The 21,552-nt window shown below is 38.4% G+C and overlaps 1 protein-coding gene across 2 annotated transcripts in view; it reads right to left on the bottom strand.

Annotated features, from left to right (window-relative positions):
- Positions 1–13,117, bottom strand: part of COLEC10 (collectin subfamily member 10) — a 53,392-nt gene extending 40,275 nt beyond the window's left edge. The window contains exon 1 of one of the 2 annotated variants that reach the window (XM_020975541.2): positions 12,660–13,117. In XM_020975541.2, the coding sequence (XP_020831200.1) occupies positions 12,660–12,807 (148 nt within the window). In that variant the 5' untranslated portion in view covers positions 12,808–13,117. The remainder of the gene's footprint in view (positions 1–12,659) is intronic. The other variant, XM_020975543.2, reaches the window with a different exon arrangement.
- Positions 13,118–21,552: the final 8,435 nt, after the last annotated feature.

The raw sequence follows: 21,552 nt of genomic DNA, 5'->3' as shown, positions 1-21,552 counted from the left end.
TATCAAATAAAAAAAATCATGCAACATCAGTTAAATCATCCAGGTATCACTGAGCTTGAGCATAGGAATGTTAGAAAAAAATATTATGTGCATTTAGCATTCTCTCATCTCTATAAAAAGTCAGAAAAACCAATATAAAAAGAAAATTTCAAGAACTTTTCACAACAGTAGAACACTGCAGACCAAGCATGTGGTACATAGAACAGAAAGAATGTTTATGGGCTGGAACATTCTGTGAGAAGTGGGAAGTAGTGTCATATTTTTGGCAGAATGTACCAGAGCCATCAGGTTGGGTTTCTATTCTCACAGAGACAGAGATTTTCCAGAAGCAGAATTTTATAAACATTTTTTTATTAAGAATGAAAGATGGATAACAAACCATGCTTCCCCCTAAGCGGAGGGTTCCAGAGCAAGACAGAGATGGCAGTGTTAATTTAGTGAGCAACCTAAGTTTCAGGAACATAAGGAAACCCCTCCAGAAAGAAATCAAGCTATGGAAAAACAGCCTTGTTGTCCCTTTCCTTTCACTCTCCCCTATCTCTTTTTTAAGTTATATTTTAATTAAAAAAAAAGTCTGAGAAATTTATTGCTTATTTTAAAATCAGATAATGGCAGAGCTATGTATAGGGTGAAGTCAATAGGATCATGGATTTAGAGCTAAAAGAAATCTTGGAGGCCATCAAGTCCAACCTTGTCATTGTATGCATGAAGAAACTGAGTAAAGTGATTTGCCCCAAGTGCCATAGCTAGTACATGTCTGAGGTCAGATTTGAAAACAAGTTTTCTTGACTCCAAGTTGAGCACAACATCTATTACATTATTCTGCCTTTCCCGAGAAGATCATGTTACATAGTGGGAAGAGCTCTGGCTTTAGAGTCAGAGAACCTGAATTCAACCCTCACTTTAAGCATACCATCTGTATAATTTGGGGGCATTTAACAGCCCTGGGTTTTAATTTCTTCATTTATAAATTGAGAGATTGGACTCTAATGCCTCTGAAATCCCTTCCAATTCTCAGTTTACAATCCTATGATCACTTCCTCTTGGTAGAACCTCCACCACATACCCACATGGCCCTGACAAGAATGGACTCTCCTTTGTATGTCCCTTTTCTCCTGACTAACATCTCTCCAGGTGCCAGAACTCCTTCTTATGGCTCTGTGTAGTGCTGGTGGTTTGGATTATGTCAAACCATCCCACTTTATGCCTGTCTACCCATTTTTAAATCATTCACTATTTCATACTGTGTGAGTGGAATCAGTGGGTCTGACTTGGAAAGGACTTCTTTGGAGATATTTTTGATTAATTTCTTTTTTCCTCCCTCTGCAGTGTCACATACCCAGGGGACTAAGGAGGAGGAGGAAGGAAAGAAGTCAAGGTGTTTCTCCAAATGAACTTTCTGTGGTCCTATATATAGGTAGGATAAAAGTGGCAAAGTTTAGAACAAAGAAGTATTTCCCTGGGGGCATCCCTGTCTTGCAAGTCTTTTTGTGGAAATGTTTTGTGTGGGGGGGGGAGGGTAATGAAGAATAATTTTTCTTCTCATATTGTTCATCCCAAATGTTGGTGATTATTTCTGTGGGAAAATGCATCCAGAGTTCAAGACAACCAACTTAGTATGACCCCTTGGAATGCAATCTATTTTTAAATTGGGAACTGCCTGTATTCCTTTTTCATTTCACTGCATATGGGAAATTGAATTTTAAAGAGACAAACTATATTTGTTTTATCATTTTGTGGTAATTGCTGTTTTGTGACTTAGAAGAAAACCTTATTGTAAGAGGCAATTGGTAGGAACTTTCTGTTCATTTTGCAAATACTTTAAGGTATTTAAATGTGGTAGCATTAAGTAGGAATTCCTTTATTAAACAAATTTAAAATATATTGATGTGTATCTCAGTGCAGTTGTGCAGAAAGTACTCTACAGAAGTCCGCATTATTCCATCTATGAAAAGTCAGCTGATGCACCAGCTGCCTGCTAGATGTTCCAGCTGGATGTCATGGAGATTCCTCAAGCTCAACATGTGCAAAATATAACACATTGCATTTTTCCATTCTTATCTCCCAACCCATCCTTCCTCCAACCTTGGATAATTTTGTTGAAGGTACCACCATTCTCCTAGTCATCCAGGTTTGCAACCTTGAAGTCATCCTTAACTTCCTGCTTCACTACTTCCCATCCCACTTTCCAATGGTCAGGTACACAGGCATTCAACATCTCTCATATTCATCCCCTTTTCTCCAATCACTTGTTAAACCTCTACCTTTATCACCTCTTGCCTCATCATTGCAGCTACCTTATCATCGGTCTATTATATTTATTTTCTTTTCTCATAGAGCTGTCTTCAACAGTTTCCAAACTGATATGCCCAAAATACAAGATCTGAACATATCACTTCACTGCTCAAAAATCAATGGTATCCCTTTAGGATAGAGGCAGCTAGGCAGCGCAGTGAATAAAGTGCTGAGTCTGGAATAAGTGAGACCTAAGTTCAAATCTGCCCTCAGATACTTACTAGCTGTATGACCCTGGCAAACGTTCTAACTTTTATTTGCTCCAGTTTCCTCAACCATCAGTTGGAGATGGTGACAGCACCTACCTCAAAGGGTTGTAGTAAAGACTAAATAAGATAGTATTTGCAAAGTATTTAGCACAATGCCTAGCATTTGTTGGTGCTATATGAATGCTTATTCTCTTCCATCCCCCTGCCAGGCTGATACAAAAAATTCTCAGGTCATTCAAAGCCCTCTATAGTATGGCTCCCACCTACCTTTTCAGTCTTTTCATGTTAATCCCATTCAAACTTTCTGTTTTATTCGACAGTGAAATTCTTTTCACTTAGTCAATGTGATATAAATTAGGCTACTGATTGCTTGCTGGTAACTCTATCAGAATGCAGAGAGCTAAGTCTTCTTAGCACAGTGTTCAGCCACAGTGAGTGCTTAATCCATGTTTTTCATTCATTCATAGCCAGCACAGCGCAATGCACATTGTAAGCATGTAATAAATGTCTGTTGAATTGAATGCTGCTGATGAAAATTCCCAAGGAGTATATATATAGAGAGAAAGAAACATAGAGATCCAGCATTTTCATAGAAGTGGTGACAAGGCTGTATTATATTCACTTGTATTAACTGTCAAGAGCAGTATGAATCATGAGCTGTACCAAAATTTATATCTTGATACACAAAGTTACAGGACTTGATATGTTAAGGCAGAAACAGTGAACTCCATTGTCCCAACCCTTGGATTTAGCATCACAGCAACATAGTAAAATTGTTTTATATTTCCCACTAATAGTCCATTTACTAGTGCTCCCCTGCATTGTTCTATAAATATTGCTTAGGCCCAGCAGAAGTATAGCAGAAGGCTCAGAGAAGGAAGTGCTCACCAGACCAGATACCTGATGACACTAGGCTAACCACAATAATAACAATCTATTATAGTCTATAAGGTGTACAAAGTATCCATTTTCTCATTAGAGCCTCACAACAGACCTAGGAAGGGCCATGGGTAAAGCAGAGCTCTGATTGAAATACCAACATGGTACAAATAGCCTCAGAGTCACTGCCAAGATAGTGGAGTAAACTCCAGTCTCTCCTTTGCCAGGGCTCCACTTAGGGCAGTACTTCATATCATTGAGGTGGTGCAGGTCTCTAATGAATGTAAGGCTACTATCTCTTGGGTCTGTTTGTCTTAACACTGTCTCTTCACTCTCTGAGGCCCAAGATATGAGTCTTTCCTGTGTTCTTTAATGAACAAATACAACTTTTATGTTTTGAGCCTGTGGGTCTGAGTGCTTGTAAGGGGAACTAATGATTACCCTTAGGGGAATGTTAGGCATTGGGTTTTTCAACTTTTACTAAGGTAGGAGCAATGAGTTATAGAAAATAGAGGTTTTTGAAAGTTTACTGAGGTCCTTCATGTCTGGTGGGAACTTCTAATACAAGGATTCATTGCTGTTCAGTCATTTTAATTGTGTCTGACTCTTTGTGACCCTCTCTGGAATTTTCTTGGCACAGATATTGGAATGGTTTTAGCATTTTCTTCTCCAATTCATTTTACAGATCAGGTAAACAGGGTTAAGTGACTTGCCCAGGATCACACAGCTAGCGTCTGAGGCCAGATTTACATTCAGGAAGATGAGTCTCCCTGATTTCAGGTCCAGTGTACTATCCGCACCTAGCTGCCCCAAAACAAGGATTACCCTTAAATTAAACCAAGAGTTTCATCTCAGGGAGCAGCTAGGTGGTGCAGTGGATAGAACACCAGCCCTGAAGTCAGGAGGACCTGAGTTCAAATCCAGCCTCAGACCAAACATTTGACACTTACTAACTGTGTGACCCTGGGCAAGTCACTTAACCCCAATTGCCTAAAAATAAAATTTTTAAAAAAAGAGTTGCATCTCTACAATTGAAATACTACAGTCGTAATCTGTAAGAACAAATGTGATCCTTGTTCCATACGCAGTCCTTCACAGGCTTATAAATAATAATGTGGAAGAGTGAGTGGAAAGTGGATCTGGAGTAATAAAACTTGAGTTTACATTCTCCACCAAATATTTATTATCTGTGTGAGTTTGGACAGGTCATTTGACTTCTCTAGGGCTTAGCTTCATTATCTGTAAAATGAGGGAGTTGAATGAGATAGGTAATCTCTAAGAGTCCCTGTCAGCTCTTCTTTTGTGCTTCTATGAACCAATCTCTCCCCTAACTAAAAATAAAACAAAAAAGCTGTCCTTCCACAGTTCCTCTGATTAGTTCTCATATGAAAATGGTCCTGAGCCATTTTACCACTTCTCCATCTCTGCACACACTCCAACATGCCTATGGCCTTCCTAAAATGCAGTACCTAGGACCACACACAATTGTCCAGATATTCTATGACCAGGGCCAAGCATGAGAAGCCTAGGAAAGTGAGGACTTTTGGAAAAGTTTCAGGGAAAAGGTACCTGAGTTAAACCTTGAAGAAGGGAAGAGACTTTAATAGACAGAGATGGGGGTGGGGTGGGACTGGAGACCATTCTAAATACATTCAAGGGAATGAGCAAGAGCACAGAAATAAGAGAGAGAAGGATGAGAAAGGTAAAAGGCCATCCAATTTCTTTGATCCTCACCTCAACCAATTGTGGTGGGTAATAATAACTCACAATTGCACACGAGTTATTATTGCTATTTGTTATGTAAGCCAGAGATCCAGCATCATTATTCCCATTTTTCAGATAAGGATACTGAGGATGAGACTCCTTAAATGATTACAGCCAAGGTGATAAGACTTGAACACAGATCTTGGGATACAAATCCGGATTCTTCCCCACACACACACACACACACCCCTTTACTATATTATGCTATTAATTTTTAAACAAGCTAAACACAAGGAGAAAAGTTGAAAAAGGAGGCAAGGTATACAACTCTTAGGACACATCAACATTTAGAACAATGACCAGCACTGAAGTTTTATGTGCTCTGTGCTTTGCTGATAAAATTAGACCAAATGGAGTATCTACACTAAGTCCAGAATCAATAAGGTTAGGCCCTGGAGGTAGAGGGTAAACAGATCACTAAGGAGGAGCCAAGGGGCCCAGGTCACAAAAATAGAGCAGGGTAAAACTTCTCTGGACAAAGAGAGGAGGAGGAGGAGGAGGAGGAGGAGGAAGAGGAGGAGGGAGAAAACAGACATAGGTGCAGAGACAGATGAAGAGAGACAGACACAGAGACACAAGGAGATAAAGACAGAGATAGAAGCAGAGGCACAGAGAGTGAAGATTCTCTGGACCATCCACTTGTGTTACTCAAGAGCAGCTTCATGCTGTAACTCCAACAACAAAAGGAGAACATGGAGCACAATACAGTGCCATTATTTCTAATAATTCCTGGGTATTTTTAGTTTGAAACCTAATTTGAACTAGGTAGCTCCACAGTCTTCCCTTCCACATTGTAGGGGTTAGGGGCCCAGTGCCCTCATTCACGATCTGGAAAATCAGAGCAAATTTTTTTGGCCCTTCCTTTGTGCCAGAGATGGAGTCTGATTTTTTTTTCTTTTTATTTTATGAGGTGTTTACAGTACTTTATTTTAAAATTTGGGTTAAGTATTTGGTCACAGGCTCTGGGTCCTCTGCTGGTCTTTGTGTATTGTCTGTTGCTTCTGCAAAATTCCCCCCAAAATTCCCATTTAATTTCTTATGCTGGCACACAATACATCTAAACTATGATGGAGAAAATCGCAATGTGGAAGGGAAACTGTACATATTACCTTGCCTGGTTTTGTTTGTTTGTTTGTTTGTATTTAAAGCAGCTGTGTGTTTTCAACTATGACCACTAGAGGTCAGACTTACACATCAATTGTTAACAGATAAACACCCAGGGAAAAAGGCTTCATTTTTCTCACTAAGCAAGGAGTTAAGTAAGTAGATTCAGACTTTGGCTCACACAATGAGACAAAGATAAAGTGATAGAGAATTCAAATGTGAAAATCCTAAGGGCACAGACTAAAGCTTTTAATGAGTGTACTCTTCGGGGGCCTTAGAAAGTATAGGGTAAGAATGTTTTCTGAATTATGAATAATGGATGGTATAATGGGATGAAGATTGCAGCTTGAATCAGAGGACTGAGGTTCAAATCCCATCTCTGCCACTTTCCATCTGAGCCAGTTACTTAATCTCTTGGTGTTTTCTCATCTATATATGGGGTTTGGACTATATGACCTCCTAAGTTTTTTTCCATCTCTAACCCTATCATTAAGTGATTTTATGACAGCTTTTCCCAACCCCTTAAAAAATGTCCCCAAGTGCCTTTGTCTTCTTCCCACACTACAATACCAGAGGAGAAAAAAAATCAATTCAGTAACATTTCATTTACCTGAATGTTTCTCAAAATGGGGATATAATTATGATCCATATTGACCTACAATATATTTTCCTTACAACAACCCTGTGAAATAGGTGGTACAAGTATTTTTATCTCCATTTTAAAGCCAGGGGGAAATGAGGCCCAGAAGAAAAGTACTGCATCTGACTTCATAAGACTCGAATTCAAATATCTAGTTCTGCTATTTACTATCTGGGTGATGTTTGGCAAATCGTGTAACCTCACTAAGCCTCAGTTCCCCCATCTGTAAAATGAGAGGCTTGGACTAGATGACTCTGAAGATCCCTTTTATCTCTTAAATCTATGATCCTAATGTTGTTTTCTCAGTTAAATGACTTGCTCAGGGTTGCACAGTATGTGGTAAAACCAATATTGAAAGCTACTGATAAATGTGGCAATGAGACAATTAGCAATATATAGTGAGAGGGAGTTATTTTTAATCTCAGGAAAAACTGTATTAAGCAGTTGCTTAAAACTAAAAGACATTTAGGTTGCTTATCAGACAGCTATAGAATTATAATATTGAAAATTAGAACTAGGAAGTGGTAAAGAGGATACCATTATTGATGTTTAGAAAAGAAGGTAAAAATATTCAGTCATTCAGTTAGAGTATGGATTAAAAGCCCTCCAAGCAAATTAAAGTTTGCAAAGGCTTAGATTCTGCAATCAAAAGCCAAGCTCAAAACTGGGAAAGTCAAAAATGAACAATCCAATTAGAATCTTGGGCTGTCTCCTAGAGGTGGTGATTTCTGACTTTTTGAAGGCCTTCAGGCAGATCCTGAACACTGTTGGGTGTGTTATAGTAGAGATTCCTTTTGTGTATGAGTTGGACTAAAAGGTTACTGTGGTCCCTTCTAGTTCTCAAATTTTGTGATTCTGTGAATAGTAGGATTTGAAAACTGAATACAATTTCATAAATCATCTAATCCAATCTTTTCAATTTATAGATGGAATGAATGAAGGTCCAGAGAAATGAAATGACTTGCCCAATGTCATACACCTACTTAGCAGCAGAACCAAAAATGAGCCCAATCCTTTTGACTCTTCTTCTTCTTCTTCTTCTTCTTCTTCTTCTTCTTCTTCTTCTTCTTCTTCTTCTTCTTCTTCTTCTTCTTCTTCTCCTTCTTCTTCTTCTTCATGGAATTGAAAGCTACTCTTCCTCTTCCTTTCCCTTTTCTTCTTTCTCCTCTTACTCCTACTCCCTCATCTAACTGCATCTCTCTAATTCTCCTAAGCCTAATCCTAGCCCTGGTCCCATTACTGATTATTATAGGACTTTTGAGCTAGCCTGTCTTCAATGTGGGCTGGTTCTCCCCTTCTTAGGCAGCCTAGTGGCTCTCCTAGGTACTTACCATGTTGGTACCCTACAATACGGACACCCTGTTGGTTTAGCTCACTGAATCTCATAACTCACCATCCTTGGTCTCCCTGGTAATAGAGATTACAGACACACTACCATGCCTGCCTATGTCCTTCTTGCCAATACTCTATACTGCTGGATGTTAATAACACCCCCCCCCCTTTCTCTTGACAAGCTCACGACTCTATCCTTTAATAAAGTGCTATCCTCTGGCATGAGGCATGATTAGAGTCTGGGCACAGAATGAAGGCTCACTTCTGAGGAAATCTCTGTCATTGGCCATTGTCCTGTTCTCTGAGGTTCATCGCCTGGCCTAAGCAGGCCTCTGGTTCTGGATAGGAGAGAGTACAAGGATGCTGATGTAGGCTTCTGAGGGATGTCTATTTCCCTCAAATAAATTGCCTCCCCAAAGCCCAGAGTACAATCTCTAAGGCTTTTGAATTTTAGAATTGACTGTTATTTCAATACTTCCTTTTACTTTAAAAATAATAAAATGACTTCAGCACTATTCTTTGGATAGGTGAATGAAGGAGAGTAGGACAAAAGAAAGTTTCAGGGTCTGATTCCCTTGGCACACATAGCATTAGCTCAGCAATCAAGAAACTTTTATTAAGTGCCTACTATGTGCCAGGCACTGTGCTATGTCAGAATCATAGCTCCAGAGCTGGAAGAAACCTTAGAAGCCATGCAGTCCAGGACTTTCCACCAACACTCCTTTCTACAGATGAAGTCCCAGGAAGATTAAGTGACCCATGCAAAGTTGTAAGTAGCCGAGGTCAGATTTGAAGCTGGGTCATCTGCACCTTCACCATGAGCACACAAAGGACTTGCAAACAGCAGCATATATTCTCCATGTATTCCCAAGCCCATGGACTATATTTTCAGATGCCAATATTTACTGGAGAAATCTTTCTAAAGTCACACATACCTTATTGCTAATTAGCTCAGGGAGTGAAAATGGACCTTCTATTCCCTTCCAAAGTAAGAATCATTGACTACCCCCAACACAAGGAAAACACACGAACTAAAATCAAGTCACTAAATCTTCGTAGGGAGAGATATGCTTCCTAAACTTTGCTGATGCTCATTTCTCTGCAGGAATGCCTGGAGTCCCAGAGCAAAGAATCATTCCTTCAACTGCGAGTCTCTGGTGTCCATAATCCCCAGGGCTTCTCCCTCTTCCTTTTCAGTTAAGCACAGGATTCTGACGGGGCCACAAGCTAAGGGGGAACTAGATAGAATAAAACAGTGAAAAAGTATTCTCTCTCTCTACTCCTCAATCCTCCCTTCCATCTACACTTTTCTCTTCTGAAAAAGTAGTGAGACTATAGAGGGCACAGCCAGTGCCTTATTCTTGCCTGAGAAGTGAAGTAAATGGGCCAAAGCGCTATGCTATAGCAGGCTCATACAGGCCTTTGAGAGCCTATTGTTAAATTTACACCTCAGAAATGAGCCAGTGCTGCAAATCAGGGATTGATTTATGGTTTTGTTGATTATCTAGATCTAAGAAAGTGGTGGAGAAAATGTTAATAATTCAGATTAAATTTAGAAGCTTGTCAAAAGTAACATACTAAATGTGTATAATGTTTGTGTATGTAGAAGATATTTAAGTTACTTATCAAACAGCTATAGAATTGAAATGTTGAAAATTAGAGGTAGGAAATAGGATATCATTATTGGTGTTTAGAAAAGTAGGCAAAAATATTTAGTAATTCAATTAGAGTATGAATTAGAAGCCCTCCAAAACAATTTAAATGTTGCCGAACAAATAAATGTCTTTTACATACACATAACACAAAAGCATGTCTTTTCAGAGAGCTGGTTGTTAAATATCTATCAACACACTCTAGTCTAAGACCACAATGACCTATGACAGCAGCAGAATTTGGTGTTAAGGATGTATTTGTCACAAAAATATGTTAGCATCTTACTGAAGCAATTTCAAGGCAGTTTTTTTTAAAGCTAATTTTTGTTAAAACAATAAGAATTCACATGTTTTGACCTGGAAAAGCAGACAAGGCTAGGCACAGGGAAACCTGAGTTTTATTTACTGGTCTGCCAATGATTTAATCAATCATCAGTCAGCTTTCTATGGTCCAGGCATTGTGTTAATCACTGGGGAAACAAAGAAAGGCAAAAACAGTTCTTATCCTTAAGAAGCTTATTCTAATGGGGGGTAAGAGTGAGGTGAGGAGGTTATGAGTGAAAAATGAGTTACTAACATTTAAATCCCCTAAGCCTCAGTTTCTCCATCTGAAAATGGGTATACATGTCCTACTTATCTTGTGAGCTTAAAATACCATAGTGGGTATGAATGTGCCAAGGGACAAAAAAGCAAGATGTCATTTACAAGGTATTTTTACTTTGCAAGGCAGGAGGTAAAGGGAATTGAAGACGAATCTTAGAAGTGAATAAGTCATTTTGAGCACAAAAATAAAGGACATATGAAGAAAGACCCTATCTGTATACAGAAAAGATCTAATAAGTAGAAGTATGTACAGAATAATTTTACATATACATACATACACATACATATATGTGTGTGTGTGTGTATATATACACACACACACACATATACACACACACACACACACACACATATATATATATATACACACACACACACACACACACACACACACACACCTATTTGTGTCTAATGCTAACTATCTGGGGGAAAGGAAAATTTAAAAAAATACATGATAACTTTATTATGTATTTAAAATAAATAGCTAGTTGCACATAATAGATTTGTAGTTTCATGTGCAATCATCTTTTTTAATTATACTGTTATGAAAATACTTGTTTTATTCCATAAAGTTAAAAAAAACCCAAGAGACCTGGGTCTAAATCCCACATCTAGCAAATCCGGACTGTGTTACTATAATAAAAGCCACTTAGCATCTTTCTCTAGGCAGCTCTATTTTAAATTTTAAATGAGTAAAGAGGAATAAGTCACATATCATTGGTGGAGGGTTCTTCCACATACAGAGTTCCGTAAATGCTTGAAAGAAATCACAGATCTGTCTGCTTCCTTCCTTCCCCACAAAATAAAAAAAACTATAAAATAAAAACCTTCAGTCAGACTAAAGTCCTTTATTTTCCCCTCTTCCTCCCATTTCAAAGGTCCTGTCCCACCATTATTTTTCTGTGCAATGAGAGCCCATTTGTGCTCCTTCTATGTAAGCTGAGTCAGGCTCACTTGCAAACCTGGGGGAAATGAGCCTCCATCTACAATATAGTTCCACAGTGCCTACAGGCAGCCCAGCAAGAGTTTCAGATGAATCTTTTATTTCTAGTCCAAACTTTCTTTTGTGAACATTTACCCTCCTATTATTCATTTATTCACCAAACAAACTCCTCAGCAGCCCCAAGGTCTCATTGTGACTCCATGCATTTATTCTATGGTATCAAAGGTTAAAACTTGGATTGCAAACTGAGGAGGAAATTAATTCACTGATTAAAAAAAAAACTGCAGTTTAAGCAACACACATTTAAATATCTGACAAGCATGAGGAGATGCATTTCTGATAAAAAAAAATCCTCTTTTCCCCATTTAAAATTTAAAACAGCTGCAATTTCTTCCACCCTATAGAGCCAAGGAAAACAGCATGAATTCTTAAGCAGGGAGCTTGGCTCTGCACTGCAGTGACCACTTCTAGAACAAAAGAATAAAAGCCTGTACTGGGAAAACACTCTCTTGTCAACTGGTTGCTCAAGGCACAGCTGTACCTTGTTTCTATTGGAAACTGGGTTGGGGGTGGGGGAGTTTGCTCCATCTTTGATTTAGGAACTTAGTTCTCTAAATGGTCTTCAAAAAACGGAATTATATACACTCATTCCTGTACAACCTTCCAGCCAAGAAACAAAAATAAACAAATAACAATCACTACAACAACAAACACCCACCCAATCCACAAATTAATTAGTGCCCAGAAGCTCTTGTGCCCTTATTCAATGGCCTATGGAACATCTGAAAGATTTAATGTCCAGTTTAATAGGCTTCCACATAATTCCTTTGTTCAGCGTTAGATGAAGGGATGGGAGTGGAGCAGCCCCTGGAGAGGAGATGCCCCATTGTTCCCCCTCTGCACTGCCCACTCCAGAACCCTCAGAAAGAAGAGATGGAGGTGGAGATGCGAGATGGGGTAATCAGAAGAAAAATGGCATCTTTGTCCTTACTAAGGAAATTCAACTTTCTTCCTGCCTTAGCTTCTACTGAGGTACGTGGAGGAGTTATATGGCCTACCTATCACTAAATGACCTGCATAAAGGCAGATACTCCAACTATGGTTTCCCAAAGCAGAAGGGAAGTAGAGTCATAAGGAAAGACAGGAAAGAAAGGCATTAGATGAGTTTGGGGAAAAGGAGGAGGGGCTCGGGTATCTTTTTGGATTTACTGATTTTTTTTTTCTTTTGCCATCCTCACCTTTTGGTCCAGGTAAAACCGTGTGTGTGGAGCAGACGTCAGGAGGAGGGCGGCTGTCAACGTTGAGACAGAGGATCTGAATTTGGAAAAGGAACAGCAAGAGGAGGGTGAGTGTATGCCTTCCCAGTCCGGCTCCCAAGCCATTCATCTCTGTGGTCCGTCAAGAAGCAGTGCTCAGATGTTCCAAACAAACAGCTTTATTTTAAAAATAAAACCTCCTGCTTTCGGGAAGAAAATGAAGTATTTGGAGCTTGTATTCCCAAGGGACTCAAAGAAACAAGAAACTGGGATACCCTGGATTGTTTACTTTCTCAGTTTTCCACAGAGATCATACATTGTCCAGACTGTTTGTTTTAAAGTGACAACTGTTTATTGTATTCTATCTCAAAACTGTAAGATAATAGTCCTGGTCAAAAGAAATGTTTCAGGGAATGTAGGCCCTGGTTTTGCCTTCTATTAGGCCCTGAGATCTCAGATGCCGACTTGTGAGTGTGCGGGCTTATTCTAGCAGTTACATGTATCTTGTTTGTGTTTAAGGAAATGAACTTGTGTCCTTTAAAATAGTCTGTAGATGTGTCATTGCTGAGAGACTCTTCATGAGAGAACACATAATTTGTTTACTTTAACCACCAGTCATGATATATTTGCCTACTGATGTTGCTTTTGCTCATTCTTAACTTAATTCCATGTGACATCTTGGCACTGGGCTGAGAGATTGGAATCCTGGGTTCTAGTCCGAGTTTTTTTCCTCACCAGCTCTGTGACCTTGGGAATATAAAAAATGAAGACTCTGGACAGAAATCATAGAGTGGGAAGCAAACTTAAATACCATCTAGATATAACCCCCTTATGGATGAGGAAACTTGAGGTCCAGAGAATTGAAACACTTGTCTAGGTCACACAGGGAATAAATGGCAGACCTGGGATCTGAACCCAGGTCATCTGACTCCAAATTCAGTGCTCTTTCCACTTGCCACTCACATGGATTATGTCTTCTGCTGAGTCCAAATGGAGGTCCTACTCATGGGTAATCCTACTCATGATCTTTGTCCTTACTAAGGAAGTTTAGCTTTCGATATTTTTGCAGATGCCATTGTGCTAATTGCATCCAGTCCCAGAATACTAAAGAGCTTACTCAGTGAAATCCAGGGCCACTCAGAATATCCCTAAAGTCCCTTTCAGTTAGAAGATGAAATGGTTTTAAGACCATGCCTGTCCCTGGCCCCTTTGCTGCTTCCTGCCATACATGCAAAAATTGTTAGATATGCCTCTGGTCAAAAGATCTGGGTTCTTGTCCCAGGTTTTCCATTAAGTAGCTTTGTGACTTTTGGCAGCTACAATCATTTAACTCAGTGGTGTCAAACTCAAGTAGAAACAAGGGCCACTAATCCATATACAAGGATACCTACAGGTTGCATATTGACTTAGTTTTAAATTGTGTTATCTATGTTTTAATTGAATTTTTTATTTATTTTGTTAAATATTTCTCAATTACATTTTAATCTGGTTCCTCCTGGTCTTGAGAGTGTTGTGGGTTGCATATAGCCCAGTCTGCATATTTGATACCTCTGATTTAAACTTTCTGGGTCTCAGCTGTAAAATAAGAGTTGAACTGGGTCAAAATTGCATATCAAAAAGATGTGGTAGGTACTGGTTCTATACAGAACAATGTGCCACATTCTGGAAGAAATATGAATTAGACCTTAGTCTCTGTCCTCATGGAATGACCCAGTAGGCTAACTCCCATGCTTAGATTGAAAAAACAAAACTTTTGAGGAAAAAATAAATGGAGAGAAGGCAGCATGTTTCTATACAGCACTGGTTCTCAGACTCAGGTCAACACCTAAAATAAGAGTCATCATATGTCTTAAAGAATACTCAAAAAAAAAAAAAGATTTGGGTGTATTTCATGTAGAATCACAGAAAGATAGAATTTTAGAGTTGGAAATGATTGCAGTGGTCAGCTAGTCCAACTCAAATAAGAAAAGGAAAGACTAGCACATCTTCATTCCTGAAGGCTCCATATCCAGAAGGATCCATACCCATAAGAATCTATAACCTTAAGGAGCCTAAGATTGCATTCGCCTTTTTTGGCTGCCACATCCTATTGTACTTATAGTCCACTCAAAACCTCAGATCTTTGTCAGACAGATTGCTAACCATGATAAGGGTCATCCCTATTCTGGATTTGTGAAGCTGATTTTTTTAAGCCCACCATTGTGGTGTTACATTTGTCCTTCTTGAAACTCATCTTATTAAATGAAGCCCAATGTGCTAATCCACCTTTTTGGATCCCACCTCTGTCCTTTAGTGTGTTCTCTCTGCCTCAAAGCTTTGTACCATCTTCAAACGTGGTGAACATGCCATCTATACCTTTATCCAAGTCATTGATAAAAATGCTAAACATCACAGGGCTAATCACAGGTCTGGGGAACACTCTATTGGAGAATTTCCTTCCAAGCTGACATTGAACCGTTATTGATTCTTCTTTGAATCTGGCCATTCAACCTGTTCTCAACCCACTTAACAGTATTCCTGCCATCATTATGTGTTTCCATATAGCAATCTTAGCAAATATTTTACTAGGATCCATGTATACTATATTTTCAGGAATCTACTGATTATCAATTTTAATTACCCTATCAAAAAAAGGAACACTAGTCCTGTATGATCTATCTTTAATGAAGTCATTTTGGCTCTCAGTCATCATAAGTTCCCTCCCTAGATGCTCACTGACCAAGTCTTTAATGATCTATTCTAAGAGTTCCTCAGGAATCCAAGACAAGCCCCGGCCTATTGTTCGCAGACGCTGTTCTAATTGCCTTCATGAAAATCAGGCTAACATTTGCCCTTCTCTAGTCTTGTGGTACTTCTCCCCTTTTACCCAGCCTTTCAAATATCACTGATGATGTCTTAGTAATTGAATCTGCCAGTACCAAAGGCTGTGATTCTTCTTGATCAGGTGAATTGAATTCATGAAGGGTAATTTCTTGGGTATCAACTCCCAATATTTTCATAAGGATGAAAGACTGATGGTGTCCTTATCAAATTTGCTGATGACAGAGGGCTTGTAGGAATAGTTAATACAGGGTGGAAGAGTCAAGATCCACACAGATCTTAACAGACTAGGTGCACAGGGCCTAATATAAATAATATGATCAAATTCAATAAGGTTAAGTTTAAAGTCTTACTCAAGTACTGAAACATATCTGTGATATCATTTACATGGGGATTCTCTCCAGTGACACAGGCAGAGTATAAGCCATCTAGACCTGTTTGTCTTATGTAATTTTTGTCCACGTTCTCTCATAACTTTTACTTTACAAAACAAAACAACAATAGGGTTAACACTCTAAATGCAATACAAGTCTTACCCTTAATTTAAAACAAAAATCAACTTCACAATTTTAATATGCAGTTTATGTGACTATACAGCAGTTTGTCTGAAAAAGAGTTGGGGCAACACTGTGTAATGATCAGCTATGATAGACTTAGCTCTTCTCAGCAATGCAGTGATCCAAGAAAATTCCAAAAGACTCATGATTAAAAACACTATTCACATCCAGAGAAAGAATTATGGAGTCTGAATGCAGATTGAAACATACTATTTTCATTGCTTTTTGTTTTTGTGTTTTTTTCTGTTTGTTCTGTTTCTTCTTTCACAACATGACTAACGTTGAAATATGTTTAATTGATTGCACATGCATAACCTATGTCAGATTGCTTGCTGTCTTGGGGATGGAGGCGAGGGAGAAAAATGTGGAACTCAAAATCTTATAAAAAGATGAATGTTGAAAACTATCTTTACATATAATCAGAAAAAATAAATACTATTTACAAAAAAAAAAGAGCTGGGGTTTTAGTGGACTGCAGGCTGTATACAAGTCAGCAGGGTGAGGCAACAGTCAGAAAAGCTAATGCGTTTGAGATTGCTTTGAGAGATGCACCACTTCCAGGGACAGGAGATGTATCAATAGCCCAATGGCTACCTGCATCTGATTCTGTTTGAAAACACTTGTTACATTTGCAATGCTTGCTGGGGCATAGCATCACCAGGTGATACACGTGGAGAGGTTGAGTTAATTATTGCAGTATATCTAAGCAGCTCTTCTATGTTGAGTTAAAGGGGCTCACAGGGTGGTCCCATTAAATACTCCAAGAAACTTTGAATTATAGCAAGAGACTGTTGCCAATTGCCAGACAGAGAGTGGAGTCTAGCTCTTTTCACTAGATCTTAAGGTTTTTGAGGGCAGGAAACTGCATGAGGTACGAGGAATATATGAATGCAGAAACAGCCCACATGTAAATGGCAACCTACCATACCTTTTTGTCCTGTAGCATTCTTGACCATATCTTTTTATGAATGACCTCTGTAAGATCATAGGATCATAGAGCTAGAGCTGAAAAGGACCTCAGGGGCAATCTAGCATGACCCCCTCTTTTTACAGATGAGGAAACTGAGACTCTGAGAGGTGATGTAACCCTATTGCTAGTCATTTTCTTTTACAAAAAAATTTATTTATTAATTCTTAGTTTTCAACATTCACTTTCATAAGATTTTGAATTCCAAATTTTCTCCCCATCTCTCCCTTCCCCCACCCCAAGACAGCATGCAGTTTGGTACAGGTTCTACATATACATTTATATTGAACCTATTTTCACATTTGTCACATTGTAAAGAAGAATTAGAACCAATGGGAGAAACCACTAGAAAGAAGAAACAAAAAAAAAAGAGAGAGAGCAAATAATATGCTTCGATCTGCATTCAGACTCCACAGTTCTTTTTCTGGATACGGACAGTATTTTTCATCATGAGTCCTTTGGAATTGTCTTGGATCCTCGCATTGCTAAGAAGAGATGTCTTCCAAAGATAGTCATTGTGCATCTCTTAGCACAGTGCATGGCATATAGCAGGTGCTTAATAAATGCGTATTGACTGACTAGTTGAAATAAAATGATTTGCCCAAGGTCATAGAACCAGCAAATGGCAGAGTTGGAAAGTCTTATTTCATTAAAATCCAGTGTGCTTCACATCACATCATTATGCCTCTATGATATCCTATGCCACTTCTCATGTATAAACATAATTGGTAATATGTGGCAACCCACTTATATTCCCCACCCTTGTTTATGCTGTCCTTTGAATCATGGGCAATTTTAAGTCTACTGAGATCACTGTGTTTGATGCTTCCCAGTCATATAGCATTAGTAGGAAAATATTCATATCGAAGATATGGGCTTTTGAAGCAGAAAGTAGCCATGAAACAAGCTCATATTATATTGTTATTAATTACTGAATAAAAGCTACAGGCTAACAGAAGTAAAAAAAAAATACAGGAGGTCATATATAGTGGTCATATACATAATAGTGCCAAGCTCTGTTAATCCTAAGAAGAATGATGACATTTCAGCATTTCAAAGATCCATGGGTTTTTTTTGGGGGGAGGTATAGGGTACTCCATCTTCTGATGCCAATAAAGATTAATATCTTGAATAAAATTATAAATAGCATGGTTATCAAACTTTTAAATGATACAAAGCTAGAAGGGACAGTTAACATATCAAACAAGAAAGTCCAAAGGGCCATATGTGGCCTCTAGGCTGCAGGTTTCCCATAGTGTATATCCGGAAAAAAAAAAAACCAAACCTCAATGGGTAGGAATAATGGGCCAAAGCTAATAAGATGAAATTTAGTAGGGATAAATGTAAAGTTTTATACTTGGGTTCAAAAAATCAACTCTGTAGGATTTGAAAATCATGACTAGACAATAGTCGGTCAACCAGCCAGTAAGCATTTAACTAAGCACAGTACCTGGTATATAGTCAAATACAGATAGAAAGACAGTCTTTTCCCTGAAGAAACTCACATTCTAATAGGAGAAGATAACATATGGAAGCTGAAAAGGTTGGAGGTAGGATGGAGATAAAAAAGTACTGAATATGGGGAAGAGTTGAAGAATGAGACATGGCTGGCCTGGCCACCCTCCTTAAATAGAGGTTCCAAGAGGAGCTATCTAAAAGGCCAAAGAGGCAGAGGGTTACTTCCAGTGTGTGAATTCCAGGGGTAGAATGAGGATTCAGGATGAAAAGCTAGGGCATGGAGGAAATCCAAAGTGTAGCCTACAATAGAAACATTTCCTGACAATTTGTGTGTGTGTGTGTGTGTGTGTGGTGTGTGTGTGTGTGTGTGTGTGTGTATGCATGCGTGTGTTTATTTGATGTATGCCATACCACTATATGCAATAGTGTGACAGAATGGTGCCAATATTTTGAAAAAGTAGTTTTGCCACTAGGATTGTATTTATTTATTTAATTCCATCCTCCCCACAAAAAAACAAACAAAAAAACCCCCCAAAAAACCCTTACTCCTTATCCATCTGAAACTTCTTAGAAGTATGACCTAAATTCTTGGGACTGAAGCTAAGTACAGATGATTTGAATTGATTTTTTCCACTTGTCGGATGCATAATAAGTTTTCTCCCCAAATATAATATAATGTGATGTATATAGATATACACATACATACACACATACAGCAGTTACTACTGGGTCAATACTTAGAACAATAAAACTGCCCAGAATCCAATTCAAGCTTGGAAGTCAATGAAGACACTTTAAAGAATTGACAGTATCAGATCCTAAGTAATTAAATCCCATATTTGCTTGTGGCTGTGAAAAAACAGCCTGACTTTAATACATTTTACCAACCATATCCTAAAAGTCCACAAGATGGTGATATTTTCTGATAAAGATAAACCTAGGGTGAAATGAGCTACTCTGAAGAAATTAGGAGCTATAAAATGGTACATCCTAGCAAGAAACTGACAAAAAGATTCTAAAATAACAACTGACGATGATATGATGTTTTAAACTTTGTAAAGTGTCTTATAGCTCTTAACCTCTATGAGACTTATGATAACCCTGGGAGGTCAGGACTGCTTGTTTTATACTGAGGAAACAGGGTCAGACAGGTTAAGTAATTTGCCCATGGTGTCACACTATTAATAAGTGTTAAGGACCTGAGCCAGGGTTTGAACCAAAGTCTTCCTGGCTCTTTGTTAAGCACCCTATCTTCTATCAATCAATCAATCAACCAATCGAGTTTGCTGTATTATTCTTCAAAATTAATTATGCTGAGTAATGCCTTTGATTCAAGCACACTTGGGTACTAAAAACAGTGAAAAATCTTCCCTTTGACACACTACTTTATGACTGGAGTAAATCACTTAACCTCTCAGGTTCTCCTAGAAACTCTTTACAAAGCAGTTGCTGATCTATATTGGTGAAGGTGATTTTACATAAGAACTTTTCTATATCAATTGAAATCTAATCCAAAACAACAGCAACAATTTTAAATGCAATGGGCAATGGTTGGCCATCACGTGATCTCTCTCTCTCTCTCTCTCTCTCTCTCTCTCTCTCTCTCTCTCTCTCTCTCTCTCTCTCTCTCTCTCTCTCTCTCTCTCTCTCTCTCTCTCTCTCTCCACAAGAGCTCATAAAATCACCTACAGAGATATGGAGGCATTGCAATCCTGTGTCGATGGTAGGAGAACCCACTCACATGCAATCACAAATATTTTGAGTTGAACTTTAAAAATCAATTAGGTGGAGACTGATTTAGCCTGAGTTCAATAATTAATTATGGGCACTATCCTGCAACCATCTTTCTACCCTGCCACCCCACCCCCATGACATCGACCAGACCAATGTTACTTTATAAAGATATTGTTAACTTGGTATCATCAAACTCTGGCAAATACTTTAGAAACTTCAAGTGGCCCAGTAGATAGAGGATTATATTGGGAATTACAAAGTCCTCTGCTGAAATCCAGTCTTAGACACTCAGCTGTGTCTAAGGGAAGTCATTTAACCTCTATCTGCCTCAGATTCTTCAAATTTAAAATGGCATCTACTTCCTGGTATTGTTATGAGAAGAAAATGAGGTATCCATAAAGCACTTTGCAAACCTTAAAGTCCTATGTAAATGCTAGCTATTATTATTATTTGGCCTATTGCCTATTAATAACATCATTCCTATAGTGAAATTGCCCCATGGAAGACTGTTCTGTTTAATAATGTCTTCTCAGGACAAAGTAGTTGATCTAGGTAGCTCTTTTACATAAGACTGTGGTACTCTATACTCCAATTTTATGGAAAATAACCAAATGATAAAGAAGCAATTTAATATAAGGAAGGACTTATTCAAAGGGGGAAAAAAAGTTCTGGGGTATGTCCTGGGCTTAGCACAGATTTAGCTAATGTTAAACACCATCCACATATAGAATAATTTGACATAATTAAAGAATTAGGAGAGTTTAGAGCTATTTAAAGTAGTTAGTATACACAACATAGAGTCAGAAAGACCTGAGTTCAAATCCTACCTCTGATCATAGGCAAATAATTTCTCTGAGCCTCAGTTTTTTCATCTATTAAAATGGGGACAATAAAAGTTAGTTACCTCACAAGGTTGTCATGTTCAAATGAAAAAAAAAACTATGTAAAGATTAAAGTGCTAGCTGTTGCTGTTTTCATTACATTGTCATCATCATTTTTGGGGGGCTAGGCAATGCAGTTAAGTGACTTGCCCAGCATCACACAGCTAAAGTTAAGTATTGAGTGTCTGAGGCCATATTTGAACTCAGGTCTTCCTGAATCCAGGGCCGATGCTCTATCCACTGTCCTACCTAGCTGCCCCCATCATTGTTATTTTTAAGGGAGCCATAAAAAACCAAGTCAAAATTGTTTTTACTGATGAATCTATGCCATAGATAAAGGATTCATGGTATTCAGCATATTTTCTTCACTAAGGCAAACATAATACATTTTAGAAATATTTCAATTTTTGAAAAAAGGCTGAACAAAGAGAACCTAGTATTTTAAGAATGAACCTTTG

Source organism: Phascolarctos cinereus, unplaced genomic scaffold, assembly GCF_003287225.1.
Source record: "Phascolarctos cinereus isolate Bilbo 61053 unplaced genomic scaffold, phaCin_HiC Scaffold_4;HRSCAF=312, whole genome shotgun sequence".
Taxonomy (NCBI): domain Eukaryota; kingdom Metazoa; phylum Chordata; class Mammalia; order Diprotodontia; family Phascolarctidae; genus Phascolarctos; species Phascolarctos cinereus.
This window is presented reverse-complemented; position numbering and strand designations above follow the sequence as displayed.